Source organism: Pezoporus occidentalis, unplaced genomic scaffold (genome assembly GCF_034315485.1).
Source record: "Pezoporus occidentalis ecotype Australia unplaced genomic scaffold, CSIRO_AGI_Poc_V1 ctg152, whole genome shotgun sequence".
NCBI classification, from domain to species: Eukaryota; Metazoa; Chordata; class Aves; order Psittaciformes; family Psittacidae; genus Pezoporus; species Pezoporus occidentalis.
Genome location: NW_026913339.1, coordinates 855929 through 882597, shown reverse-complemented (window position 1 = coordinate 882597; position 26669 = coordinate 855929). Strand labels below are relative to the sequence as shown.

Genomic DNA, 26669 nt, shown 5'->3' with positions numbered 1-26669 from the left:
ATCTTGATGTGTTTTGATTTAAATGTCAAATCAACTTAGTGCCCACTATCCAAAACACTCCCACACATTAAGAGTTCAGTGGAGATGAAGCTCTCATCCTGCTGAAACTGCAATTGCTTTGATCTTGATCTACGACCTGGATCTATATTCTACTAGTACAAGTGCAGAAAGAATCAAAACTGTGCATGGCCACATGAAGCAAGCAGTCAAATTAAGTGTCCCTGCCTCCAGGTAACTGTCTACTCCCTGATCCCACTTGATCTCCCATAGTAAGGGCATTTAGACAAAGCTTAGTAGCAAAGTGAACTCCAATAAAGCAGGATGGGAAGAAGCAACAACAGGAGGGAAAACAGACAGTTAACCTGAAGTTCCAGAAGAAATCAATCCAAGAAATGGCTTGCTGACAGAAAAGGGGTAGTATCTTCCTGCCTCCTCCTCTCCTACTCCTCTCTAATCCCTCTTCTATCTATACCCCCTAACCTTTTCTTGTTCCCCTGCTGCCAACCACACAGTCTTTTCCCCTGCTCCTTTCAGGACCTTTTCATAAGTGGATTCAACTCATTAAAACAGGAGAAAACTACTTTTTCTGCTGGGGAGTTTTCTGTTATGCAACTAGGAGAGTTCACTTACACAGGTATAACAATCGCCTGACATGAAAATCTGTCAGAACATACAGGATCAAGCAGGAACAGAGGTAGAATTGCAACTTTTTCAATACTAATAAGCAATTCAGTCTATTTATTCCAATGTACAGCACTGCACCTTTGAAAGAAGTTGGGTTGACGTGGAAGTGGTCAGTCATTAAACAGAGGAAATATGCACATGATCAACATAAGAGGGAAGCATAAAAACACACCATACTAAGCAATAAGAGGACATGAGAAGTAGAAAGGCAGAAGGGGCTTTTATTTATCAAATGTGCAAGTAAAATTATTGAAAGCATTCTGGACATACTGCATTTAAAGAAATTCTTAGTCCAGTGTACTTCAAACTGTATATAATAGGAAATTTCCTCTAAAATGCCTAAGCTAAGTATGTATAATACAGGATGACCATGTATTGTCATCCCCTGAATAAAAAAGTACCCCATATATTCTAAAAACTATAGGCAGCAAGATATTTGTTGCCTCTATCTCAGTGCCACAGAACCTAACCATACAGTTATGTTGCTAGAGTTTCAGAGTTATCTAATAAGTACTAATAAGTACACCAAAAAAAAAGAAAAAAGACTTGATGTTTCAAAATTCATTTCCAGAGTGTAAAAACAATACTTACGATTAAATTTTGTTTTGCACAATGTAGTTCAAACATAAGGAAATTCAGGCTTGCAACCACAGTAGAGATATCACCTCTGTAGCGATCGGAGAACAAGTCAATACCAGGAATAAGCATATTTGTTTCATACTGTGCAAAGTCACAGTCAGATGTTGGATGTGGAAGAGAAGCTCTAAACAAGGTCTGAAAGTAATAATGATTAACTAATTGTGAAAAGATGTATAGGCATTACTGAAACACTATAGAAGTCCAATCCTTGAGACTCAAATTATTTCATAAATGAAACTTTGTCAATGTCGTAAGTATCCAGTTGTTTGCAGACAAAACCGTGAAAAATCTTTTTAGAAAAAAGGGCTTTATGTGTGAACTTGATGGAGGGAAAAAAACAGGCTGTAAATAGGCTAAGGACAGTATTTCATAGAACAAGCAAAAGAAAAAAACTAATCAAGGTGTAGAAAAATAACCAGGAAAAATAATCCTCAGCAAGTACTCCTCAGGACTTTAAGGGAGTAACTTCAATGTTCCTACTTTAAAAAGGGAGGAGTGCTGACATTGTCTCTGATATTGGATATTCCTTCCCTATTGTGTTTAGCTTGTAATTAGCAATGATATGCTAGAGAAAAGTGCATCTACATAGTCAGGGCTAAGATACTAACAAGCCTAAATCCTGTACAAGAGGTGGAAAAATAAGGCTATAAAATCTTTCCAAATCAAGGAACAAATTATGGCCTTCATCTTCGCAAGGTACAGTGACAGTAATTTATTATATTTTTCAAGACACTCACCCTGCAACTGCTCCTATCCCAATTAATATCAAACCCGCTTCAGTCAAGTCACAATTATTTCTACCGCTACATGACTGGAACAAATGCTTACTACTATTTCTGTCAAAATGAGGAATAAAAATCATTCAGCTTTATATCACCATCAATTACAGTGCTAGAAGCTAGTAAAAATTCTCCTTTACCTTTTTTTCTTCAACTTGTTCTCCTTTTGCTGAATTTAGCAAGGTTTTAAACGTGGCCTAGCACAGGTCATACATCCACAGCCATGGCTGGCACAAGATGCTTAGAAAATGACATTGGTTTGTTTTGGAAAAAGCCAATTAACTTCCTGATGCTGCACTGGGATGAGTAAGCATTGATCCCAGTGGAGTATGACTGGCAGAAGACTGGCAGAATACTTGCAGTTGTTTTTCCTGTATCACTTTTGATACCGGTGTCTTCAAACTTCCTTTTAAGAGTTTGGCATCTGATAGCTCACAAACAACTTTAATAATCTTATATTCTTTGAAAATGAAACTGAATCATTTTGACTATCCTCTATTTTTAGAGCACACTTCTAATAGACATGAGATTTTAGTATTGCAAAACAATATTTTTAATGCTAAAAAAAAGATTTAAAAACTTCTTTTTCTAAAGAGGCTGTTCTCCTGATTGAAAATTTATTACAGATGTGACAGAGAGCACTCTGCTATTGTGGATGCCATCCAGCTCTTCCTGAGCAGAACGCTTCAAGAGAACAAAAATATATTTGGCTGCCAAATATTTTAACCATCTTCATTTTCCAGTATTTTATTATTTCTCTTAGACACTAGCCTTTCATTGAAGTGATAATCTTTAGGCTATAATACAGGAATAATATTAAAAAACAGAGAATAAATACATCTAATGTGCATAAATTGTCAACTACCTCTGGTCCCCAGTTTTCCTTCTCAACCAAAATGAAAAGAGAAATATTTTAATAGAGTGTTACTGAGATTTAAATTTTAGAAGCAATTCATCAACTGAAATTGTATTCTTACCTTAAAAAGTACAGCAGAAAAATAGCAGTATTTGGTTCTTAAGCTTATCTTTGATGTTGCTATATACCTGAAGTACAACAAATAATAAGAAATATGAATGTAAAAGATGAATAAGGAATATGAAATATCAATATAAATTATTCAAACTCCTTTTTATCTCATATAATAATACCAACACAGTCTAGATGGTTTTGATATTGGAAAACAACTGCCTGCTCTGTAGACTTGTGCTCAGTCATGCCATGCAAAGAAAGAAGCATCTAACCAAAGACATACCTATGCAAAGGGAGTTGTCTAGACGCTAATGCTTTCAAAGCTACCTTGGCTCACAGATATTTCACAGTGTTATTAATATGACCTGCTTCTCAGGTAAGACAGTTTACTCAGTTGAAGCTCTGCCTTTTCATGGGTATAACACTTCTAAGGTCATTTAGAGCTGGCTTAGATATTTCTAAATTTTATATTTTGTACATTTCTGTATTGTACATCCATAGTGTTTTACCAGCAGTCAAGGAGTACTGGACAAAAATATGTATGGATGGTAGACTTTAATACAGTAATTCAGATTTCATTTAGTTGTAAATCACCAGAAAATGAGTACTTTAGGCAGTAAATCTGCCCTCAAGATAGATTAATATTTAATACGTGCAATGACTTGGGAGATGTGATATTTTGATTGAAAATCAATATGACTGTAAAATCCTTGCACTTCTGACTTTTTATCATTTTGTTTTATTTCAATGATCTCTCTATATAATATACAGCTGCAATTAGGATCAAAGATGAGCATTCAAGAAAAGGGAACACGCAATATTATCCAAAAGAGAAACTTTCTTCCTGAAAGGAAAAATTCCTCTGCTTTTGATAAGTCTTTTTTATAGCAACTTCTTAGTGTTTTTAAATTAAGTTCAAGTTGCACAATGTCCTAGATGAGTAATTTGTTTAAAATATGAAAGAAATATATATACAGATAAAATACTTACTGAGCTATCTTAGCCACTAAAACTGCTGCATGTAAACATCCCCAAATTCCAGCCTGAGAAAGAAATTTCTGACTAATATCAGTCAATCTTCCATCTGTAAAGCAGTCTGTAGCATTTTTTGGAAAACATAACTCTTGCCAGTTGCTAAGAGCATCAGCAATGTTGAGTGTTTCATCAAGGGCTTGACACCAATATTTAAAAGCAGCTCTGTAACATATGAAAAACATTCTCATCATATTGCTGACATTTTCCAAAGTGGCAGATAAGATTTGCTTCATTTTACCTTTATTGCCTGAGATATAACTAATTCTGATTAGGTCAAAACCTGAAATATATTTTCCACAATACAAAGAGATACCATTCCTGGTCAGCAGACTTACTGGGACTTAAACTAAAATGAAATTGTCAAGCAACAGATATTACTTCTTAAAAAAACACTGAGATGCTTAATTAATTTGCTTAATTGTAATTAGGTAGATAAGAATTATAAACAATTCTAGAAAAAAAAAGAGCCTCTCAATACATAGTTAATAGTGAGTTAGGTGAGAAAAGTTATATGGACTTAAGGACAGCACAAGAACTTACAAAACAGTTGAAGGGTATATGAAGGCCAATTAAAAGATAATAAAACTATGCTCTTTTTTGATTCAATAAATACGTACCTTTTGTTTCCAACATAAAAGTGAAGGTTTCCAAGTTCGTGTAGAGCCTGAACCTTAAGGTCTCTTTGTTTGTTTATTTCAAGGATGCCTGTTATTTATTTTTAACCAATTAGAAAAAAAAAACATCATCACATCATTAAATCAGTTACTAAATTTTGAACAAATGTTGCATGAGAAGCAGACATGCATTCAGATTTAATTCAGTGCATGAATATTTTTGAAAGGTTTATTATGCTTATATATTTGCCTTCAAATATACAATTTCTTATTTCTACTAACTTTAAAAGCAAGAGTAGGATGTGTATACGGACCTGTTTACCTAAGCTTTTGTATTTTGGTTGGGGTTTTTTTTTTCAGATCCCTTAAATTTCTTCATCTCCAAGAGATAAATTGGGAAGCAGACCACTGGCCCTGCTAAACCACACTGCCTGCATACAGCATAGTAGCACTGTCTGGCTCATTCCTGGATCCCTTACATCAAATGAAACCACTTACAGCATCTATTGACCTGCTACACTTCACCTATTTTGTCATACAGCAAAAAAGGCAATAGTGTTGAGCTGTAACCATATGAGTAAAGGCATACTAGAATGTAAGATGGAAGCCAAGCAACTAGATCTCATATTCAAATGCACAGAATCTGAAAGGTCTGTTTGCTAGAGAAAAACAAACAGCAAAATAAAACCCACAAAAAACAAATCCAAAACCACAACAAAACCAAAACTACAACAAAACCAAAAACCTATCATGGAATTAAAATGAAATTGGTAAACATTACAGCAGATTTTTAATTTTGGTATTAATCAGTACAACATCACTGAAGTAATGCTTTTCCGTAAAATGAGATAACTCTAGAGGTTATGAACCAGGTAGTGGCTTGTTTAGAATCTAATGCATGTTTCCTGAATAGACAGAAACAAGGTTGTGTATTTTGGAAACCAGCTTTCAGATAGCTATGTGACAGAGGAAAATAACACTGGAATAAGATAGGCAGCATGATATTACCTCTCAGCTGTAAAAAGAAATTCAGGGAAAAAATTACCAATTGTTTGTTCATAGGAAGTGATAATTAGTGAAAGATGTGTGTGTGGTATTGGTTTACTCTCAACCCTACTGGAAAACTGAAATTTTTCTTGAGAAAGGTCACACGGTGTTGGTAGATACATCACTTCAGCTCCTGCATCAAATTCCAGCCTTTTCCTTGAAGAGATTTGACTGCTGATTGCTCTTCCAGGTTTTTCTAGAGCAGAAAAGTGATTTTTATGGTAAGTTAGGAAAAGGAACATACTATTTTCTATACCACATTACTTAAAAAAATATGCATTTCCTGTGTATCCTGGTTTTATCTGGTTTCCTATGCTATTTTTCTCTCTGTGTGTCTCCTGATTAAACTCACTGGATGTAACTCATTGGTCAGTGCAACCAAATGAATATATGAACTCCGTTAGAGAAAATAAACTTGGTAAGATCTGCCAGTCAGTCCTCTGACAGAGGTTTGGTTCTTACAGACAAATGACATAGCTGCATGAAAAAATTTTATTATCCAGCCATTAGACACAAATCATAGGAAATCAGACTTAGAGCCTGTGTGCTTACAGAACTTCATATATAACTTTGTATTGTTTTTTCCTGATTGTCAATAACAACTAAAACTTGAATTTAAAAAAATCTATTCCTTTCACTCTTTGTTATTTGAACTGCATATACACTTTATTAAGTGAGAAACACTTCAATAAATAACTTACCTTGTGTGTATGCAAGAAATAATGAAAGTAGTTTTCTGCTGTGTCTCAGTGCTCTGCTGTGATAGTTAGCTTTTTGTAGACTTTCTCTAAAACATTTCAGTGTATCGTTCACATCAAGAGGTACAGAAACTAGGGCTTTCGCTGTACTCACTAAAAGGAATTGATACAGAGAACAACTCTGCATTACATAAACATAATTTTTAAGAAATCACCCTGGAACACATATATTTGAAGAATTTCAGATCTTCAAAAAACCTAAAATATATTAATATAATTGTCACCTTTGTTACCTGTTGGATTATGAATTAAAGCAAAGGTAGTAACAGGTACACTTCTGAGCATTTATATGTTTTTCAGTGTTACATTTTACTTGTCATGTGATATCTATATTCCTCGAATTCCATTTGCACTGGGCATGCCTAAGCTCAGCTCTCCGCTTTGAATTCTGGTTTCTGAAGGCTGGAAAAAAGACTTTCAGTGCAACTGCTGATCCTATTCACTACAATACCATAGTTCCTATGTACCAAACCCGTGAGCTGGCATGCTCTCTCCACTGACTGCATAATATTACCTACTTTCTTACATGCAGCATTATCTACTTTTTCACAATATTCCTCAGCTGAATTTGACACGAACCCTTGTGCTCAGTGCATCGATATATCTGTGATAGGAGGAACTATACTTTATGAACTTCCATTAACTACTATAACATCTTAATTCTGACTGTAAACAACAACTGTTGGTAATAGAGGTGTTTTGCTACCTTACAGCTCACTTCAGTTTTTATATTGATTCTACTATAACAGTGGAGGTTCGGTTAACTTCTGGATATATTGCTGGATAGCCAACAATACCAGTGGAAAACTGAACCAAGACCACCAAGCTCCCTCAGCATACTCTAAGTCAACTGGCTTTTGGATGACAACTGTTCTTCTCTGTTTTCAGATACAGTCTGAATATAGTTGGAAAGGCCTTAACAACATTACTACCCATCCAAAATATCAGCAATAATAATTTGAAGAGAAGACTGAGTTTCTATTAAAAGAGACAGATTATAGGAGCAGTGCAAGATCTATGATAAAGAGAAAAAAAAAAAAAAAGCCAAACTCAAACCAAAACAAAAATATCCAGTATGAAAAAAAAAAAAGTAAGGGTTTAGAAGTTTAGAAGAAAAGAGAATTCATGATACTGAAATGTGCTCTGACCTGCATAGTCATTTTTCATCTCAGGGTAGAAAAAGCATCCAGGAAAAATCTGTTCACTAGCAGAATTGGCAACAGGCAGCAGTATTTTCTGCCCTATGTAGTTTCTGCAATTCATCTAAAAAGCAAGTTTTGTTACATGATAATTGAATAACATTCGGAAAATCAAAGTCTGGTGCTTAAAGTTAAGTATCTAAATAGCCAGTCATGAAAAAAGAGGACTAATTTACAAAGACATCAATGACCCATAACTAGTACCCTTGTCACTAAGAGGTGAAACATTCAGAACACCTAAACATTAGATATAATCCATAAATATTTAGATGTTTCTGTATTAAACTTGTATCTTATTTGGTACTTGAAATAATCATGAGCAATTCGTTGATGTTCAGCAAATATTCTGCCTTTCTTTGTCTGGATAAATGCATGCTTGCAAGGAACCTGCCAGTGTAAGTATGCCTGAAGAGCACTCTGCCTGTGAAGTACAATGTAACGCTGCATAGGGATATATAAAACAGCTTTAAGCAAGTAACAGCAGCAGACTAACCCTGTCAGATAAGCAAACTTCTATAAAGGGCTAATCCAGCAGAGACATTTTATTTTGCTAATGTAGCTACATCACTTCAGAGGCAGAAGAGCCAATTCAGAGCTAGTTTTAGGCTCTCTGAATGGCACTGCATTATGGAAATTTAGCCTTACCCTCCGAATTTCTAACTTGACGTCTTTTTTGAACAATCCTTATTACTATTAACAAATGGTAGTCTTTATAAATTGTCTTTCAAAACCTTGAATACTCTTCCACCACATTGCTCAGATTACAGTGGTGTGTGGCAGTTTGTCACACTGCCCTCTTTTTTTTAGACAGTGACTATGTTCTGAATGGCAGGGCCTGAAAGAAGTCATCAGGAAACAGCCTTAAAGAGAGACAAGACAGAGCCCATCAGCTGCCCTTCGCAAGCCAGGACCGCTTTCTGAGTTCCTGGGCAGCAGTGGGCTGTCCCTAAGTAAGGCAGTGGCTGCTGAACTCCATGTTCATGTTCAGAACAAACCTGTTTGGAATTTCAAATCCACTTTCTCCCCCTTCTCCTTCAAGTCCTGTGTTTATATTAGTAATAGAAACATATTAAAAATCTCAACCATGCAACTGACTTCAGCAAAACCTTTTAGAAATAAACCTTAGGATTAAAAAAAATATATATTAAAAAAACAAACACAAAAACCACCCACAAACCAAAAATCCTAATATTTAATCGCTAATTCCATTTAAAAATTCTAAATGGCAATGTCAGTTTACTAAATACATAGAGCCATAGTTTTTAATGAGAGGAACTTGCTGAGCAGCTTCAGGGTTTTCTGCTGGTGATCATGTTTTTCACATTTTTTATTGGTATTGTCAGTATTCGGGTTAAGTTGATTAACTTTGGTCTCTAAGAGCAATGTTCCAATGCAGACACAAGCAATCTCTTTGTATTTAATTTTAATTACTCACAAAGATTTCTCAATATCCAAATAAAAGTTTTCAGGTTAAGAGTGGTGTTAAGAACAAACATAAAATTAGATTTAGGCTCATAATACGAAACAGGTACATTACGTATGAAGAAATGTTCCCTGGGTCACCAAGTCTAGACCTTTGCTGCTGCTGGAATCATGTCATATAAGCCTTTTCATGCACTTCAATCAATTATGTTCATTAATTTATTATAATTTACTATTTGCGAACATTATGAAAACCATGTTAATCTAATCAGTGAAAGTACTTCTCCACATTTATTTTATATTGAGTCAGCACCCAAAAAATAAATCTGTGGTTCACCTTATCTGCATTATTAGAGAGATATTTTATGAAATTGGGTTCATGGCTGTTCAAGCCACTGAATTGCTGTATCCTTTCCAGCAGCTGCCTCTGAGCATACACCAGCAGTGGACTCACTTGTTCTGTGTATCTCTCACTGAAAAAAAGTGAAGTATAGTAATTAAGCAAAGAAATGGTTATATTTAACTATATAGTGTTTCTTCTTAGGTTTTATTAGAGTTGGTGTGACTTACTGTGTAAGTACATTGAATTGTACAGCTATGTGTACCAGTGCTTCCCACTTCTTCATTTTATATAATAATTCTATTGTTTTAAGAATCAGATTACATATCCATTTCAAGTCAACCACATTCACATCATCCAGGGGAGACTGTGGATGGAGATCAGAACCGCCATTTTCATCCATAATACCTCCTAAACAACTGGGAATGCAGAAGTCTCCTTCAGGATCCACAATCTACAGGAAAGACATATTATTCTACGTGTTATTTTCAAATTTGTTTTTAAGACAAATTGTAGAATCGTATAATAGTTAGGGTCGAAAAGGACCTTAAGACAATCTAGTTCTAATCCCCCTGCCATGGGCAGGGACACTTTCCACTAGACCAGGTTGCTCAAAGCCCCATTCAACCTGGCCTTGAACACTGCCAGGGATGGAGTATTCACCATGTCTTTGGGTTACCTATTCCAGTGCCTCACCACAGTAAAGAACTTCTTCCTTACATCTAACCTGAACTTTCCCTGTTTAAGTTTAAACCCATTAACCTCTTTTATATGGGTCTGAATCATGGGTTATCTACCATTATCACCTGCGACTCCTCGAATGCTTTCATCAGTGCTGCCTCCGTACAATTCTAAACATTCATTGGACTGACTATGCATCAAATGTTACTCTGCTTAAACAGGCAGGGGTCACCAGTATCGAAGCCATATTGCTGAAATTGCAGCTGTGCTGGGCAGGGCACGTCTCTAGGATGAAGGATCACTGCCTCCCTAAGATTGTTTTATGGTGAACCTGCCACTGGTTGCTGAAAGAGAAGTGCCCCAAAGAAGAGATATAAGGATTCCCTGAAACAATACCTTAGCCTTGGCCATATTGACTACCAACAGTGGTCCACCTTGGCCTCCAATTGGGAGACATGGAGACACACCATACATAATGCCGTTGTCTCCTTTGAGAACACATGCGGAACTAGTCTCAAGGAGAAAAGGCAACGTAGAAAGAATCACGCCCTGCCTACGCCACCCAAGAGACCTTCTGTTTGGCTTTTTGCAGCTGGATTTGCCTATCCCACATTGGCCTTTTTAGTCATCAGTGTGCTTGTAGTAAGTGTGGGTAAAGCCCTTCCCAAATCTTCGTCCACGAAGTCAAGCCATGACAGTGACAATCCCTGATGAAGACTCCCTCTCTGGCATCCCTGTAGGCCCCCTTCAGATACTGGAAGGCTGCTATGAGGTCTCCACTCAGCTTCTCTTCTCCAGGCTGAACAGCCCCAACTTGCTCAGCCTGTCTTCATATAGGAGATGCCCCAGCCCCCTGATCATCCTTGCGGCCCTCCTCTGGAATTGTTCCAACAGCTCCATGTCCTTCTCACATTCAGGACACCAGAATTGCACGCAGTAATCCAAGTGGGGTCTCACAACAGCAGAGTAAAAGGGCAGAATCAAATTATAAAGATTAGAAAATACTATAATCCTCTAAAAACTTGTTACAGAGAATAACTTGGAGATACCAGAATATAATGCAAGAGAAAGAAATGTCTCTACTGAAGATGTGACAATAAAGAGTATACTTGTCTCAATAAAAATATTTTTTACCTTAAGAGACGTGCTTGCTTGTAGTTCAGTTATCATATCAATGATCATGTCTGATGCCAAATAAAAAGGGAACCAGATGGTGCTCCTAAGGAAATCTCTGGTAATGGGAAATGTATCCATTTGGGAATGTAAATGGGTAGCAATGAACTGTAATTCTTGAGTATAGTTCCACAGTTCACGACAAGCATTTTGAAGCAATGTCCAGTGGCCACCACGGTGAGCAAGAACCTGTGTGTAGCATTCAAAATATACTTTGGAAATACAGAAATGTAAACCTTCATTCTTTTATTGAGAAGTTTAGGAATAAATAATCTTTCAAAATTACAGTCTATGGATCTTCCTTAATAACAGATCATTCAATATTTCAGTTTATATAAAGCATTATAGAACCTTAATTTGAAATTTTTCATAGTAGCATTAATTTATAACTGAATCTAATTGTTGCTTTTGGTATGAGAATGAAAAATTAGAATTAATTCACACCACATATGCATTTGTTTTTACTCAGTTTTAGAAAAGTATGTGGCAAGAGTAGTCAGTATTTCCTTTCAATCCCTGTATATGCTACTGAGGCATTCACTGTAAAGGGACCTGTAAAAAAACCTGTAAAGGGAAGGGTAAGTCTGCAAGTACTTTCAAAAAGATTTAATAAACACGCGAAAGAAAGTTAAAAAGAGTAAATAAATAAAAAAACCCACAACATTTATATGAATTATTATATGTTGGATAGAAATACACATGATGACAGGGGATATGCCTGACTTTTCACACATTGTACTCGGATGTTTTGCAGAAGATGAGAAATCCTTGCTTTTTCCCACTGAAGCTTTTTTTAAGCTTCTGAAGTGTGGGGGGTTTTAGCATAGAAAATAGTAAGTATTGTAATGCAATGCTTATTACTAAGTAAAATGTTTAATAAGAAAGCACATCTTACCACTGCTTTTTTTAAATGCAAAAAGATTTTTGCAAAATGCTCCAATAAAATGGTATTTGTCAGGAACTGGTTGCATTCTCTGGGGGAACAAGAGACAGATGTTTCTGTATCTGTGGTTTGAGTTTGAGGAGTATTTGTTCCACTTATTTTAATGCTGGGCTTAAAAGATTTATCTCTACCTGAAAGCAAAAAGTTTAATGGTTAAAACCAAGTTAAAGTTCTCAAAAAAAGAAAATATTATCAGCCAGCTAGGATGTTTCTATGGTGGCTAAATACTTACATGTTAGGAAATGCCAATGTTAAGGTTATCATATTTATAAGGTTATGATATTTAAAATATAAGATGCTTTTACTTAAGCAGTGAGAGAAGCAGAGATAAAAAATACTTTGAACAAAATAATAATGTGTACCAAATAATTTTCAGCCTCAAAGGAAAACGCAACCCTCATGGAAGTTAAGTTTTAGGAAGAAATCACCATGTGGCAAGCTGCCAAGAATCTTTCTGAAACAGAGACCTCTTAAAAGGAGAAGTAAGAAAGAAAGGAAGATTTCTATCAAATTCTGTGGTCTGTGTAGAATTGCTTCATAATTTCATTCAAACCAAATATCTTCCAAGGGGAAACACAAAAGTTCGTGGTAATGGCATACAGTAATATCTTTACAAAGAAGCTAATTACAAACTAAAGTATTTGACTCGATGGCAAACTACACTCTTCATGAAATTAATTCATTCAGAATTGCTGCAAAAGCCAGGTGGTAGTGCACAGGGTTTTAAGTAGTTTTCAGCAGCTTTCTGTGACTCTTCTCAGTGACTTGCAACCATAAAGATAAAAGAGTATAACTAGAAGCCAGCTGTTGCAAAGAGAGCAAGTAAATGCAACTGCTAGTTTTTGTCATGCCTCCTTGGAAACTGCAAAGAGGAGGATTGATTCCTACCTAAGGAAATCCTACAAGGAACGATAGGAGAATTTTGCTCTCTACAACTATGGCAAGAATGAATTCCCTGAGGTGCTATTAAAAGGACCAGGGCCTGAGATTTCTTTTTGAATTTATGGGGGCTAGGCAGACTACCTGCATCACCAACATCTAAGGTAATGAAAGTCTTCCATTTCACAGTTCCCACAAACAGGAGCCTGTTGCCTCCTGTTGAAACCTCAAAGGATGTTACTGAAAATAGCTGGGATAATAGAACAGACAAATGTGAAAGACAGAAAACTGAAGTACAAGTGGTAGAAGACAAAAAGTTGATCCTGAGGTAGCCTCCACCACAGAACATTAAGGAGCAAGCAGTAGAGAAGAAAACCTAAACTATTCTACTTAAAATTTGAGAGATAATAAATAAACATCAGCCTATAATTTTAAGAAAGACTGAATGACCCAAGAAATTATTGACCTGTTAGAAAATCTAAAGGAAGCTATAGACCAATTAACAGCCATAGAAACTTATAAAAATTATCACTGCATTTAGAATAACCTGGAATATTATCAATTTAATAGGTCTAGGTAGCATGGCTTCTGCAAACCAAAAGCTAATATCATTAATTTATTAGAAGTTATAAACTCATTACTAAAGTATAGGATAAAGAATAACCACTAGATTAAAAGCAAATAATACAATAAACAATGCTCAGAGTTATTATAAATGACCCATTAGTGACTATGACTTGGTTTATGTTAGGTATGCCAAAAAGAGAAAATAGAACGGGCACTTCCGAAATTCAGAAACATCTTCTCTTTAAATTGGTATGAGTATTTTTCCAAAGTTGATGTGGAGAATTAATGATAGGGGCTAAGACAGAAAATAAGAGAAAGTTGAAACTAATTCCAGTTATGCACCCATTAAAAGTTCTTACCAATTTGTTCTTTGGTCATTCCTGACTCTACAATTACAGAAGGAGTTGGTGTTATGCTGTGCTCTACAGCTTCTCCCACCACTATCGTGCCACAATTATTTAATGAGAATATTTCAGGATCCAAAATACTGTAACTGCAGAATGGGAGAAATATAAGAAAGTACAATAAAAACCCCAGATATAATATCAAAATTAATTTCAGCATGCATACAATAAATTCAGTTTCTCAAACGTGAGTTTTGATTATGTTTTAGCAGCTTTAGGAGTGACAAATAATGAACGGTGGTCAAAAGTTACAAGTAACCAAAAAATAGCACCGTATATTATATTTCAGAACTCTCAGGTGACCAATCAAGTGAGCAATCAAAGATGTGTGTGTCACTGGCCAAAATTTGTTACATATTAAATCAGTTTGCATTGGAAAGATGAACTGTTCATATGACAAACTGACTGTAATTCAGATCTGTTTGCATTAATTACAATAACACAATAAACTAGATTAATAGCAATCAATGATAATGCAGCAATATATACCTGTCCAGATGCTGTGAACCAAAAATTCCAATGTTGCATTGCTCTTCCAGATTTTTTTTAAATAAACTGTAGTGTGCAACTGCCAGATAGATATTCATCTGAGACCTCCAGGGCATCTCTTCAAGACTCATGTGACGAAACTTCTTTTTTTCTAAGTAATTACTCACAATTGGTTTCAGCAGTACCACTAAGGTGTGACGAGCTGCTTTTTGCAACTCTTTCTTGCATTTCCTAAACCAAAGTATATGAAGTAACAAAATATGAACCTGTGTTTTCTTGAAGCTCTAGAAAAGAAAATTATGGTAAACATACACAGAAGTATCCCACTGCATCTCCACAGACTTGCATTAACTCAGAAGAATAAGACATATTTCTAGTAAAAGTATTTTTTCTGCAGTCAAGAAAAGAAATTGTGCTTTCCCTATTGTAAGTGCATTTATAACACACTAAATCCTATCTTAAATTTTACCAACTTCAATGAGATGTTTGACTTAGTACTTAGAAAAAGTTCAGGTCTGTGTTTGAAGTTATTTGTACCTGAATCATCCACACAGATTATTATAACAAATACAATGTGTTTCAGTCTATTCAGGAGATGGACATTCTACTATTACGCTATAAATTTGGATCATTATTTTTATTGCTGTGTTTTGGCAGCTGATCACCCTCAATGTGAAGAAAACATTTTATTTCAGACTTGGATGCCTGGCTTTAATTTGCAGACAGATTATTTTATGTTTCATTGCTAGATCAAGCAATTCTGTATTACTTGGCACACATACCATGATAAAGTCAAATCAGATCTCATTTTTAGTTTTTTATGAACTGTAAGCTGATACCTTAAACAATCTAAATTATTTTTTGTTGCCTGTTTTCCACCTTTAAAATGTGGGCAGAAAGTATACCATATATTATACAGCAATGTTATTATGTAGGATATGAAAGAGTAGCTGAAAAGACAAAAAGCCCAGGATAAATTAAACATCCCATTTCACTGGAAGCCATGAAAGTGATGTTAAGGTGTTTTTTTCTGTCGACAAGGAAAAATTGACTGTTTAGGTAAATCTTTAGTATTCAGTACAGTTTAAATATTCTGGGGTGCTCCAGAATATCTCACAGAATGGATATGATCCCTTAGTGTTATGGTTTAGTGGTGGTCTTGGCAGTTCTGGGGTAATGGTTGGACTTGATGATCTTAAAGGTCCTTTCCAACCTCGTTGATTCTATGATTCTACATTTAGAAAATAGTATATGGAAGACTTTTTTGAGGTTCCTTATACAAACACTTCCAGAACCAGCTATGTGATTGCATGTATTCAGGTATTTCTAGTTTTCCACTTGTTAAACGCTGGAAACATAAGTGACCAAAGCACCAGGTAATGAATATGATAAATTCATTTAGGTCAGAAGGTACCATTATTAGCGAGTTAACCAAATATATATAATTATCCGCCAAAAGAAGACATGAATTTTCATTTGTTTCTATCAAGAAACAGTTTTCTGAAGTTACAGAACAGATAAACCAAAAAGACTAGCAAAAGCACGGCAAAAATCACTCTGAAATTACCTGAGCATCAGGAAGAAATAAACATTCTTTGTAAAATATCTAACAGAGAAGACCCCCCAACACAGTTTGAAAAGCATTACAGTACACAGATTGACACAGCTTTTCCACCATGATGAATCAACATGCTCAAACTAACACAACTGAAATAAAGTCTTTGATTATGAAGAGAAAAACTTCAAAATCTTCGTTATTCTCTTAACTAGAAATAAGACTGATTTTGTTCTCTTGAGTGGAAGCCAATTTTATACCAAATTAAAACAGAAAAGTAAATGGACTGTGCACAAATTCATCCCTTTGATAGAAAAAAGTTTCATAATAGACACTTGATTGTAAACTAAATCGCGGCCAAAATATTTTGGTTCTGTATATAAACCTGACAACATATGCTCATTTACCTTTGTGCTTCTGGAGATTTCTCTATGCTTGGATGTTTCATGAAATACTGTCTAAGGGTCTCTCCTTTTTGAGTAGGACTCAAAGGTTTTTTTCCTGGTTTCTTCAAAGTTGATTCTTCTGGTTTCTTTGAGATATTTGCCAAAATAAGACAGCAAAAGAAATATTTAACATTCCAGTAAACTTTACAATTTTTCTAGGGGATGTCAAATGCCTGATACTAAGAAGACAACCAGGTCCCCAGGTTCTTTCTTTCATACGCCAGTGTTTTTCATCTCAAAAATGGTAGTTCTTTTTCTATTATTATAAATAGTAAAACTTTGCAATACAAAAAATGAGACAGAAAACATTTTCCCTAATCTATTTCAGATGCTAGCAGTATTACAGCATTACTAGAGGGTTATAAGTGAGAAAGCTCTTCCTCCTAAACAATACAAATCCATTAAGATTATTCTTTCCAATAAAAGCAAAAGATATTAAAATAGTTCTGAACATAACCCTTTATTGTGCAATTAGAATATCTGCACAAAGAGTTAATCATGAACAACTACTCATAAGAAAGTGTAAGGACAACATATTGTATAAACTGAACTGGCCTCCTTTTCTTAATATGACAGTACCCAAGGCATTTCTTATTAATACATTGAGTTTTTAATGGGAGCTGAGGAAAGGCAAGTTTTCATTGATTTTTGGAATGCATTACTCTGACACATCTCAAATTCCTCATAGTTGTCTTTAAAATAAATCCCAAGCCAAATTTTCTTCCTGGTTTTAGGAGTGCAGAGGTGAGCTGAGGATTACAGTTTGTATCCCAACTTAATAATAATTATGCATGTGGGACTTTTTACAAAGTAGGGATAGTACAATGGCACTAAACTGAACAAGGGGAGATTTAGATCAGGTATTAGGAAAAAAATTCTTCCCTGTGAGTGAGACACTGGCACAGGTTGGCCACAGAAGTTGTGGCTGCCCCATCCCTGGAAGCATTCAAAGCCAGGTTGGACAGGGCTTGGAGCTACCTGGTCTAGTGGAAGGTGTCCCTGACTGTGGCAGGGGGGCTGGAACTAGATGACCTTTAAGGTCCCTTCCAACCCAAAGCATTCATGATTCTATGACTCTTTGTCTCTTGCTGAGATTTTTATGAGACAGTGTTTAAAAATTTATTTTAATGCTTATGGTATTGTTGTTCAGTAAAGACGTGACTCCTTGAAAATAAAGCTCACTTTCTGAAACACTAACTCACTTCAGTGTCTTTCGGAGAACCTTTTCCTTGTGTTGAAACTCCATTGATACAGAGAAGTTGGTCGTTCCTCCTGACAAACAAATAATATCTTGATCATCATCACCATCATGATAAACTCCTTTCATAGTTAACAGGTTATCTTTGGGAATAGGTAGGGCACATGCAATCTCTATTTCATTGGGAGTTTTAAATTCAGCAGGTTTTCTTTCCTATTACACCTTCAGAAAACAGGAAGTGCTCATTTTCAATGTTTATTTCAGAAGTCTGAATTTACAGTAACAACTATCTCACCTTCCCATCTCCTAGTAAAACATAACAGTTTTCTTCATTACACAAAATCTACTCTGGAATTCTTCAAAGAACTTCTTCATGTCCAATTTTTTTTGGTCTCCTGTAACAGCAGTTCTGGTTACCTATGTCTCCTTTTCATTATTTGCCTTTCAAAGTTTAGAAATACTGGTGTGTAGTTTTTACAGTTATAGTTAAATTTCTTTGGGATCCTTTTAGGTAAGTGTCTACAATTTGGTTTCACTTATCTTTTCAGTATAGAAGGTTTTTTTAGACACTGCAGTAGGCCCTGATCAGTTTGCTTTTGATTTAACCAGGCATACTAACTTAACCTTCTGCCTCATAATAATATTGCAAATGGACATATTACTAACTGGTGTCTCTGAAAAGGAAAATCCTGGAAATCACTGGTGGTAGAAAAGACTTTCAAGCAAACACAGCCATGGGCGAAGTCTCCATGTACGATGAGGTCACAGTACAGTATTTTCTGCCGGTATATAATCCTTGCTGCTCATGGACCTTCTGAAGACTAAGAGCCATGGAAATAGCTCCAGATGGGTCTTCTACCAGGTATAGTTTACAGTTTCTGCTATAACTGTGACACTGGTGAACCTAAGTAACAGTTTTCACTAGTACTATAAGAGATCTACCTTTTCAAGTACACTTGCACATCTTCTGCCCATTCCAGAACACACTGAAACTTCTCTTCGTTCAGGATTTTATGCAAAACTTGAACAAAGAACTCAAGAAAACGTGAACTGTTTCTGAATTTTATCACTGCAATAAAGTAACAAATAATTAACACAGGTTTTGTACTTACACTGTTAAGGTTTCTGAATTCAGCTAAAATTACAGTTTCAAAGCACACATTTATATCACATTGCACGCTGATGAAGAGGCATACTGATACTAAAATCAGGTCATGATACACAATAGTAGTTGTTAAATACTTACTGTGAGTGGGCAACCAGAATCAAAAGTTTATTCTATTTACACTCTTATAATGACAAAAATTCTAGGAACTGAGAAACCAGGTTGGGAACTACTTTTGTACCATGCAGTATGTAGTGCAAAAATACAACAATGCCTAATTGTACATATGCCTGAAACCCTGAAGAAAAAAATAAAGCAAGTATAACAAAGTAACTGCATCCTATTCACTTAGGTTGCCCTTCTCAGTGACAGTCACATTAGTATTCGAGCATCACATAGATCTCATTGCAGCAGCGGAGCTTCTAGATTTCAGGCAGCTTTGTCATTGTTTGGAAACTGCTTTTACTGTTTGGCTGTCTTCAAATTTTTTACCATCAAGAAATAACAAGTATTTATGCTATCTGAAAACTACACTAATATTACAGGCTAGGCTGTAAAATACCACTGTGATTTTGAGCACTGGTATTAAACATAAGACAGTAGCAAAGTCCACATACCAGAATTTTAAATCCTGTTTCAAAAATATAAGTGTACTAGGATTTTTGTGAATTCCTCTTTCAGTAACATAATTTCTTGTGGCATTTCAATTTAAAAAGAACATTCCACACAAACAGAATCTTTGAAATTTGCTACTTCTTTTAAAATGAGCTCATTCTTAAGGTTATTAGAAAATTAAAGTTGTTCTAATTATTTAATATATTAATATTTTATATAATTAACATCAGCATCTAAAATAATTTGTTGCAAGTATTTCAAATACTTCTAAATGTGACTACATAAGAATTTTTTAAGCTTTGTTTTACTTGATTTTGTATATTTGAGAACAAAAACAAAAGAGAGTTTCAAAGAGCTTATTCCAAGCAAGAATTAGATAGCTTTACTGGCAAGTTTCTGAAGTAAAGAAGCCTTTACAAATAAAGCATACACCAATTATCCTACCTTCTTGATAAGCCCTTGTTGATGTCCAACATGAAATTACAGGGTGGAGTAACAGAGGATCTTCCTTTCCTGTAAGCTGCAATCCATGAGCTATATCAATAACCAAATTAAATCCATTATGACAAGCAGTGAAAATTTGCAATGAAAGCTCTACCTGGAATAGCAAATGAAGGCTCTGAAAATCCTTCTTTAGCACACTTTGCTTTTAAATATCTCACCATCATCCAGAGAGAAATTCAAATGCTTTTAATTTTAACATAAGGAGCCATGTCACTTAAATAATGAAGAGCTTATGGACGTGACTGATGAACTAGGTACTAGACCAGGGGTCTAACAAAGGTCTAACAAAGGATGTGCAGTGAGGACATGTCCAAAATGTATTTAAAGCTACACAGCATGAACCGAACATGATGCTATGAGTGGCTAGTGCTTACATACATGCTTGGCATACAGATAGCATGAGTAGGCAAAGGAATATTTTTTTTCTTCACCTAAATATTTATATAAATGTATGTATACAAATGTAATTCTATTCTATAAATAATATAGTAGATATAGATGTAAATAATATATACAACATATAGACACAAATAATATATATATTATATAGGAGAACAATAACTTGGATTCCAGCTTCAAAGAGTTAAACACAGCAGTGTTACCAGCTGATAAGCACCAGAATGATGTTACATGTCCTAGCTGATATTTTGCCTTAATAAAGAAACATGACCTAAAAATTGTTCTAGGCAAGTTCTGTGGGTGGGAAAGATCAATGCAGCTAGTCCCTGGAAAAAGCAAGGTTAAAAATGCACTGTGAAACAACCAGTTGTGATAGTGGATCAATAACTACACTCTTCAGTGGCAGCAGTCAGTTGAAGTCTGTTGAATGCAAATGATGTACAGTTAAGCATGACAGTCAGCAGGACAAGGAGATATTTCTTAAAATCTTTGTTTTAGGACAAGTCACACCTTTTGTTAGTACTCTGTCCTATTTGACAAGTTCAAAAATATATTGCCTCAAATGAGTGTTTTCACAAACAATAATACCTCGCAAAATTTTTTACATGGGAAAACATTTGACATTTCAGAATTTAAATTGCACTGTGTATAAAATAGTTTGGGGTTTTTTTTCAGTTTCTCATGAAAGAGGCAGATGCAGCTCTTTTCCATTTTTCTTGTAGACAATCACCAATGGAATGCTAAATGTTGATCCACTTTTAAGGATTTCCTATAACAATTTTTTTTCCACAATATTTTTAACATCATGCCCTGCACATTGTCCGAAATCACTTATACATATTTGTAAGGGCTGCTGTAAGCTTTGTCATTTTGTTTTGCACAGCCTCAGCAAAAGACTCTTCTCCAATCTGTATCCCAAAACTTATCGATAAATATGCTATTTCAGAACAGAGCAGACTTCAACTGTCAAGTATTTGCCACTTACTGAAAATGTGTTCTTCTCTAACTGATCAAGCCGTTAATTTCAGTTTCTGTTATGTAAGAATGGAACGTCATTTTATTAAGTTATCAATATAATTTTCAACTAACAGAATTCATTCATTCTGAAACTTATACTACAGGAATGACAGCATCAATGTCAGCAGCAAAAAATGATCAATGCGCAGATGAATGGAATTTTTGTGTCACTCTTAAACCTCCTTATTACAGGATTTTTTCTTCTTTCTCTTCTAAGACAAATGCATTACAGAGATGATGGACAATAAGTAGAACATGAGTCAATAGCATCTCCTTGTAGCAAAGACCAGCTGTATCAAAAACAGCATAGCCAGCCAGTCAGAGGAAACTACTATTCCACTCTATTCAGCACTGGTGAGACCACACCTAGATTACTCTGTCTGGTTTTGAGCACTGTCGTAGAAGACACTGACATACTGGAGTAAGTCCAGTGAAGGACCACCAAGATGCTACGGAACTAGAGCCTACGACAAAGCAAGAAGTGGCTGAGAGAACTGGATTTATTCAGTGTAGAGAAGGCTTACAGGAGTCTACACCTGCCTAATAGGAGGAATATCCATGGAGACAGACTGTCCTCATGGATAGCAGAAGAGGCAATAGACACAAGCTGGAAATTAGGAAATTTGAAATAGATATAAAGAAAAACTTTTTAACCATAAGGGTGGTCAACTAAGGCAGAAGTTGCCTGTAAAAATCACAAAACCTTTCTTCAGAGAGATTCAAAACTTGACTGAACAAGTCCCAGATCAACCTGATCTTACTGTACCTGTTTTGATCTGGGGGTTGGAATAAATATATCCCAGAAATGCCTTCCAAACCAAATTATTCTGTGATTCTATCCAGGCACCAAGCAGTACAAAATATCACGTAAATATAATGGAAAAAAGATCAGCAGTGGCTTTATGGTCTAAGTTCTAATCAAATATCCCTTACAAGTCATGCTTTTTAAGTTATCTAACCTTGGCAGAACTTTAGCCTGAAAATACTTGTGCTTAATCCAGACTCTAAGATATTTTAACTTTCATATATTCATATATTTACATATATTTATTAAGATAATTATTGATAATTTATTAAGTAATCAATGTGATTTTCAATTAACAGAATTCAAGAGAATTACAAGATAGTTAAATGCTAGTATGCATCAATACATATACATTCCTCCATAAAAAGGAAAAATTCTGTTAACTTTCCTCAGTAAGCCTTTTCTCCACTAAAATTTCCTGCAGTGGTCATTACTGCTACCACTAATAGGGACAGTAAGACATGCTATAAATGGGCAATGGTCTTTTCCACTACTTCTTCTGATTTAGGAAGATAAAACAAGCACAAATAACATGGAACCCAATTTACACAGATTCAGAAAATGTACATACTTGAAGAATAGAACAAAAATGACCATTCCTTTCTAAGAAGGAATGACTGTTTCGGAAGAAATTATGAAAAACATTAATAAAAAGTCACTATACACATTGCTACCATGCATATATATGACTGAAATTATTATTTTGGTTGCTTTAGCATGGAAGGTATATGAAATAAAAGTACTTCTTAGGTAAATAACTTTTACAAATAAACCATAGAAAAGTCCATAGGAAAAAAAAAAGGTAAGAAGTGTTTTAATAGTACACCCACCTGGTTTTGTCAGCTTGAGGAGATGTGATTCAAGAGCATTTAGATTTTCTGTTGCTTTTTTCATTGCAGCTAAATGGGATGTCTTTGCAGAAGTGGTCTGAAATAACCAATACTTAGTTATGAAAATTTAGCTTTTACCTAACTAAAACCAGTGATTCAACAGTGGAGTTTAGGCTGGATCCCAAGTCTTCTAAATCTGTATCTGATAAATTCATCAGCATTGTTTTATTTTCTTTTAAAGTGAAATAAAATAGACGTTCATGAATTTTTTGGTACATCTTCAAAAAACTGGCCATGCTTCATTCTTGCTTATCTCTAAGGGAGTAAGTGAAGTTGCTCTGCCGCCAAACAGATTTTTAGGGAAGTCCCACATGCTACGATAACATATTTGAACAGATTGTTTGACAAAATATGTTGGTTTCCAGAAAAAAAAAAAATTATGTGGATTATTTACTGCCTACAGAAATTAAAATCTTCCTTTGGAAAGAAAGTTCTTTTTTTTTTTTTTTTCACTTCAGTGAGAATGTAATTTCTCAGTCAGCCCTACTTGGCTCAAGATATTAAATTGTTCCTGTGATCTTAGATTCCTTGCTATTTTTTGATATGAACCTTTGAGTAGCTAAGAAACTCAGCAATAAACAGGGAAGAAAATTTTATTCTGGATCCTACAAATTTTCTTACAGAAACTCTTCCATGTAAGCTGATTGACTTTTTGTCCCTCTCTTTAATACATCTCAGTTTCATGCTCACATTGCTTCCTTTCTTCATCTCCCACTATTGCTACTTTCCTCTCTTTTTCAAATCTCCTCTCCAGTAAAACATCTTCTAAAATTATTTAAAGAAAAATCAGACAGAAAAGCATGGAGAATCAACACTTTACTCTGATTTCAAGTTGCAGGAAATCCTCACAACCTCCTGCATCTCTGTAATTTAAGTATTAAGGTCTTAGAGGTTGAAAGTACTTCCTACACTGGGAAATATTATTCAGTCTGCACAATTGTTAATTTACTCTCTTATTAGGACTCAGTTTCAAGCAGCTGCTATACAAACTGAGAGGTTAAGTTTCTTCATTATTTGGGATATTTTTGCTCTTCTTTAGTTACACAATTTCTTAATTATTTTTTTTTTATCTAATAAAGCATTCCTAGAAACTATATGTGAAAATCCGTCAGGGATGCTTGTCTAGATATATGCAGGACCCTCATGGCTGTGCAATATTTGCTAACCACTCTCCAACACAATGAGACCCTGTTCCCACTGCAATCTGCAACTGGAACTCTAATTCTACAAGGAAACTCTTATTCCATACAATCACTTCTAAAATAAAAACTTTAAAAATGTACTCTTCAAAAAAACCTAAATACAATATTTGGCTAAAAGAAAGAGTAAAAATCAGAGCAATTACTTTAAATTCTTTGTCGTAGTGTGATCCTTCAGTTTTCATAGCTCCTGACAGGCAGAGTGAGGTTGGTGAGCAATTCAGTAACTTTTTCCCGTAGTTAACAATAATTACTGCTAGTTCATATTCTTTCCATGAACGCAGTACCTATTAAAGAATCATCCATTATATGTTGTTGTTTTACATAACATGTAATGTTTCATTATTGTCTACTTATAATTGTCAAAATGCGTGAATATTATAAATAGAAATTAATTACTCAATATTTAAGTTTCTTTTCATAAAAAAAACAGCACTATAGGCCTTGTAAAATAATTGGAATTGCAGAAATTTCATCTATGTTTCTACTTCTGCTTAACCTATCCTTCAGAGAATAGAAAGATTTAAACAGAAGTATCTATTGCTGTGACTGACATTCTTCCTGTTCTCAGGCAGTACTGCTATCAAAGAATATAAAGGGCAACTAAATGATCCTCATTTACTTCTCTGGTATCAAGTGCACATTTGAAAATCCCAACTGTATTAGTGAAAGAAGTGGTGAAATTTATTTTTTAAATTCTGATATTTATAAATGAATAGCATAAGGAATGTTTTTATATGGCTTTATCTTCTTTAGATAGAGCTCTAAAGGCCAAAGTGCTTCTACTATGTGCAAGATAACTTAATGTTAGGTTGTTTGCCTCTGGGATACAAAATAAGTATATAGATTATTTCAGGATAAATGTAGCACATGGCATGACTGTAATTCAGCGGAAAACCATACACCATGGGTTAATCAGAAGCATTTGCAATGCACTTATTCTGGTTGCTGTTCTGTATGCTATCCTATTGAAATGCTATCTCCAAGGAAAAAAAAATCATCAGTACCAGCAGACAGCCATTTCACTGGGGAATCCAGCAACAAATGAACACTAGATCAAGGTTTAAAGATTTTTAATAGGCTTTATCGGCCTTGATAGCCTTCACTTGCGCCCTCCCGCCACAGGCCAGGAGCTCTCTTTCAGCCTAACATCCCTGCCAGGCCCTGTGTGACAGGAATGCTGGTCTCCAGCATGCTCCAAGCAACACCTGGGCCTGGCAGTGCATTCACTGGTCTGGACATCTGACCCATGGACTGACTCCTAAACTTGACCTCAGACTGCTCCCATCGCTATGGAAATAGACCGCTGGGCTGTGTCTGACCCTAGCTACCCTCACTAGACCTGATCCTGACCTGTGTATTGACTTCCCAGCTTCAGCTCGGACCAGCCTCATCACAACGAACTCACCCAATGATTTACACCCCCAGTTGAACCTGACTGCCAGATGCTGCTCTGCCAGCCACAGCATTGCCCTTGGCTCCCAGCTTCCCAGCCCTCACCATGCCCTGACACTGCCCTCACAGCCATGAAATAACTGATTGATACAAAGAAAATGACATCACTGAAGCTTAAAATACTCATCTCTATGAAAAGAATGAAAACTGGGTCTTCTTGCAGTGCACTTTTAAGGATATTTGATACTGATTTGGTCTTGTGAGGTGAGCACAGAGATCCAGCTGCTATAAAAACCAGGGTGAGGGATCACCAGCACAGGGGGATCCCTCAAAGCATTAGGCACAGCTCAGCTTCAGTATGAGCTCATAGCCAAGGTGTACTCAAACCTGGAGAAAAGCATCCTACATTTATCATGGCAGGTACATTTATCATCTAGCATGTCTCCATACCTGAGATAAAAATCCTACCATTGCTGTGTTTCTCCTAATCTCACTAAACAGATTGGGTATCTGAATCATAAATTTAATCTGCAGATATGTGTTACTGCTAAAAGGCAAGGTGTTTATGTACCTGCTGCATGTGGGACTGAATAATATAAAGTCTCTTGTATCTAATTAGCAAGTAAGACAGATATGGTAATCTGATTAGAACTACAAATATGGCCTATTTGGAGTAAATAAACTTGTAAATTTCTATATTACATATAGGCCTTATTGAAAATAGTAGTACCTTAAATGTAAAAATAAACAAATGATATAAAACTCAGATTTCATGTCGCAGACTAATAGTTACAGCCTATCTTCTGAACAAACGAAGGTTCTCAATTCTATTAAAAAGTCAAAATGTCATTCTATAAAATGCACTGAAAGATACTAACAAATATTTCTGTATTCTTACCATTTAAGAATACCACTTCT

The 26669-nt window shown here is 35.3% G+C and overlaps 1 protein-coding gene across 1 annotated transcript in view; it reads right to left on the bottom strand.

Moving 5' to 3' along the window:
* Positions 1-26669, bottom strand: part of CFAP54 (cilia and flagella associated protein 54) — a 114487-nt gene that overhangs the window by 36909 nt on the left and 50909 nt on the right. The window contains exons 28-46 of the mRNA XM_062611329.1: positions 24503-24643; positions 23098-23194; positions 19987-20076; positions 18765-18891; positions 17827-17896; positions 16586-16710; positions 14624-14854; positions 14090-14223; positions 12237-12415; positions 11303-11530; positions 9718-9941; positions 9485-9620; positions 7675-7789; positions 6470-6619; positions 5767-5964; positions 4725-4812; positions 4063-4269; positions 3080-3146; positions 1276-1458 (exon numbers count right to left, since the gene is read on the bottom strand). Coding sequence (XP_062467313.1) covers positions 1276-1458; positions 3080-3146; positions 4063-4269; positions 4725-4812; positions 5767-5964; positions 6470-6619; positions 7675-7789; positions 9485-9620; positions 9718-9941; positions 11303-11530; positions 12237-12415; positions 14090-14223; positions 14624-14854; positions 16586-16710; positions 17827-17896; positions 18765-18891; positions 19987-20076; positions 23098-23194; positions 24503-24643 — 2790 coding nt within the window. The remainder of the gene's footprint in view (positions 1-1275; positions 1459-3079; positions 3147-4062; positions 4270-4724; positions 4813-5766; positions 5965-6469; positions 6620-7674; positions 7790-9484; positions 9621-9717; positions 9942-11302; positions 11531-12236; positions 12416-14089; positions 14224-14623; positions 14855-16585; positions 16711-17826; positions 17897-18764; positions 18892-19986; positions 20077-23097; positions 23195-24502; positions 24644-26669) is intronic.